The sequence below is a fragment of the Drosophila ficusphila genome, unplaced genomic scaffold (assembly GCF_018152265.1).
Source record: "Drosophila ficusphila isolate 14025-0441.05 unplaced genomic scaffold, ASM1815226v1 contig_291, whole genome shotgun sequence".
NCBI lineage: Eukaryota > Metazoa > Arthropoda > Insecta > Diptera > Drosophilidae > Drosophila > Drosophila ficusphila.
The window spans coordinates 12,473-15,628 of NW_025064195.1; the positions used below are offsets into that span (position 1 = coordinate 12,473).

At 38.8% G+C, this 3,156-nt stretch overlaps 1 protein-coding gene across 1 annotated transcript; it reads right to left on the reverse strand.

Moving 5' to 3' along the window:
• Positions 1–613: 613 nt before the first annotated feature.
• LOC108100007 (protein enhancer of rudimentary-like) lies at positions 614–1,205 on the reverse strand. Its single transcript, XM_017203710.2, has one exon. It carries the CDS (start codon positions 1,075–1,077, stop codon positions 763–765), a length of 315 nt encoding a protein of 104 aa, XP_017059199.1. The 5' UTR covers positions 1,078–1,205; the 3' UTR covers positions 614–762.
• Positions 1,206–3,156: the final 1,951 nt, after the last annotated feature.

Here is a 3,156-nt window from a genome sequence, read left to right on the forward strand (position 1 = left end):
CATGCCAGATGACCATTTAACCATCCACGACTTCAAGTCGATTGTGGAAACTGAGCTGTCCGAGATGCGGGGTCATTTCAATTTTGCGACAGTCAATGCAGTTAAGTTCGGGAATTCCCTACGTAAAATGGGAAAGAGCACAAGAGATCTTCCCCTTGTGGTCATTGATTCACTGAAGTTCGTATATGAATTTCCCGGGTTCTCCAATATCCACATAAATGGCAGGCTCAAAAAGTTTCTGAAGGATTTTCGCAGCCAGGTCCTGTTCAAGAAACTCAAGATGAAGGATATGCCGGATTCCCAGCCATCTCGGTCCGTTTTCAAGGATCTGGGGCCCTCGAAGCACCGGTACACGCTCCTCCACGATGAACTGTGAGGAATGGCTCTCAGTCCTGTTCTGTTTGTGCAGTTTTAATAAAGTTCTCTTAGCCGCCTGCAACTTAATCTCCACCGGCAATGCACTTTGGAAAATGCTCTCGAAAATAAGGGAAACACTGTTCAACATCGTAAAAGTTTTTGTTGAACAAAAAAATAAAGTAACATTGTGTTTAAAGGGATATATTATGAGAAATATTAAGTATTATTTGTATTTTTATACTGAAAACGAAGGATATGTCTTTTATATTTATTCAAAAGCCAACATCTAGTGATATGGTGTTTAGGTATTTATGTGATATATTTTTAATCAGCTTCCTTGGTGTTTTTTAGCACTTCATTTTAGCACTACCTAGTTTATTATCTGGTTATTTGGCTGTGATTCCTTTAAGCGTTTGAATTGAATGATGCCTGTCGTAGAAGCGCATAAATCTGCTCCTTGATCCATTCCTTGTTATGGGGCACATATGTCCTGGTTCTGTTTTGATACACAATGCAGCAAATGTCGCTCAGGGTGTCGATAAAATCGAACAGCTGGCAGATGTCGTAGGTTATCATAGCGTTATAGGGATCTTGACGCTTCAGGTGCTCCTCGTAGATCTTGCAAACGCCCTCCATACATTCGTCGACGCTCTCGAAGTCGCAATAAGTTCGGGTCTCGGGAAGAAAGCCCTGTTGAACAAACAGGATGGTATGCGACATTATAAATTCGTTTTACTTAAATTCAAATGACTTCCTAAACTTCTGAACACTTAGTTTCTCATTAAATTTTATCGAGAATTAGAGAAATGGATTATATTGAATGACGAGTGGAGACGGTGATTCGGTAAGTTAACCTTTTCTTTCTGACAGCTCCAAGTAGTCTAGTGTTCAAAAACCACTCGCCGGCAGAGTTGCAAGGCAAGCGGGAAAATTCATTTAAAATTTTGCAACACTGTTGTTCAATCCAAAACTTTTTTGAGAACTTATAAAAATTGAATGATACCATCCAGTTAACAACTTTTAAAGCCATATATTTTTGCAAATCAACTGAGAACAGAACCCAAATCCTAGTAGCACAGTGTTCTTTTGCCCAAAGGTGCTTTGGCACAATTTTAAGGTGAAGCGGATAAAAAAATAGTTTACCCTGGCAACACGGCAAAGAACAAATTGCCTGCAACTAAACATAATGGTTAAACAGACACCTGCTCAAGGCTCCACTCCACTCAAGGAAAATCACTTGAGCGGCTCCGCCGGAGGTCCCAAGTTCCCTGGCTCCTCGTCCATCGTATTTCGTCCTTCGTCCTTCCTACTTATCGCGCCAGTAGACATCACCCAACAGAATCCGACCCCCTCAACATAATTTGCTGTGGTTTTGCATTTACTTTGCATCTGGAGTATGCTTGAGGCAAAAACAAAACCAGAAACGTTACCACACATAAAGAATATTTTAGATTATTTTTAAAATTATTTTTAAGCACTATTTATTATATTAAAAAAGAAAACCTATCGATGTCAAGTTATCGAAGAACTTTTTCTTTAGTATATTTCGATTTGAAAAGGTTGAAGCTATCACGCTAATATCTTTTAAATAATTAATTAAACAAATAATTGTTGCTAATTTGTCTTTTAAGTTTAAGCAAATTATACTTGGATTAAACACTTTCTGTCGGTGCAGGATCTTGTCTTGAAGCTCAGCTGCATTAGCTTCGCTCCTTGGCTGAGCGGCAGCTGCTTCTTCTTGCTGCGCCCTAGCGTCTCTTCTTCTTGCTCCCTGCAGCTCCTTGCACTTCCGTTTCCGGCTGCCCTTCGCCGCTCGTCCTTCGCATCTCACTCGACTCAAGCGTTTCAGTTTGTTGGCTTTCGTCTTGCTGGCTGCATTTTCATCCTGTTTGCAATCACTCCGCCTCCGTGGTCCTTGCGGTTGGCTTCTGGGGAAAAGAAAGTGGTGAGGAAGGGGGAAAAGGGTTTTGGGACAGGGCCTGCTGCCTCAGCTTGTTTTTGGGGTTTGCTCCGGCTTGTCCTGTGTTTTTTTCTTCTTTTTGCTTTTTTAAGTTGCTTGCCATTTGCACAAACATATGCGCATACTTAATTCGAAATTGTTTTTCCTTGGCTAAGGATTTGAATGGCTTTAGTTGCACTGCAAGAAAATGTTGATTAATGAATATTAAATAAAAAAAATGTTTGGAATTTAATTAAATGAATCAAAAAGTTAAATTATATAATTAAATCTATTTGTTCTTCTTTTTATTTTTCTTAATTGCTAATTTTGCTTTCAATTGCTTTTGAGATTGGAAAAAATTGAGAATTTTAATAAGTACTTTTAAGTAATTACTCAACAAAGGAGTAATTACTTAACGACAACATTATAGTGTTCATAAAACGTCATTTAAAATGAACTATCTCATTTCTTTTTTTAACAACACAATTTAAATATTTTATTTTCCAAAAGTAAAAGTAAATTGAATAAAATAAACCCATGCAACTGCGAGCTTTCAGTATTTCCCCAAGTGCATTTACGAGTATACGTGCTTCTGCATATAGCTACAGCCTGGCAGTTTCCCTTGTACTCAGTTTGGAAACTTAACTACACGCGTTATTTGCACAGCAAGTTGGAGCTCATTTACACGACAAGGAGAACAAACCAAAATCCGAAGGAAGGAGTAGAAAGAAGGATACCGCCTCTCAAAGAAACACGAACTGACTTTTGCGAAACTATTTTTGCACCGTTTTTAATTTAATTAGCACTCAATTTGCCAGCCTCTCGCAAAGTGTGTGTGCTCACTTTGCCCCATTAGCAGA

Bases quoted from the DNA above. Each gene is read 5' to 3' on its own strand.
- LOC108100007 (XM_017203710.2), bottom strand. From the start codon at position 1,077: ATGTCGCATACCATCCTGTTTGTTCAACAGGGCTTTCTTCCCGAGACC.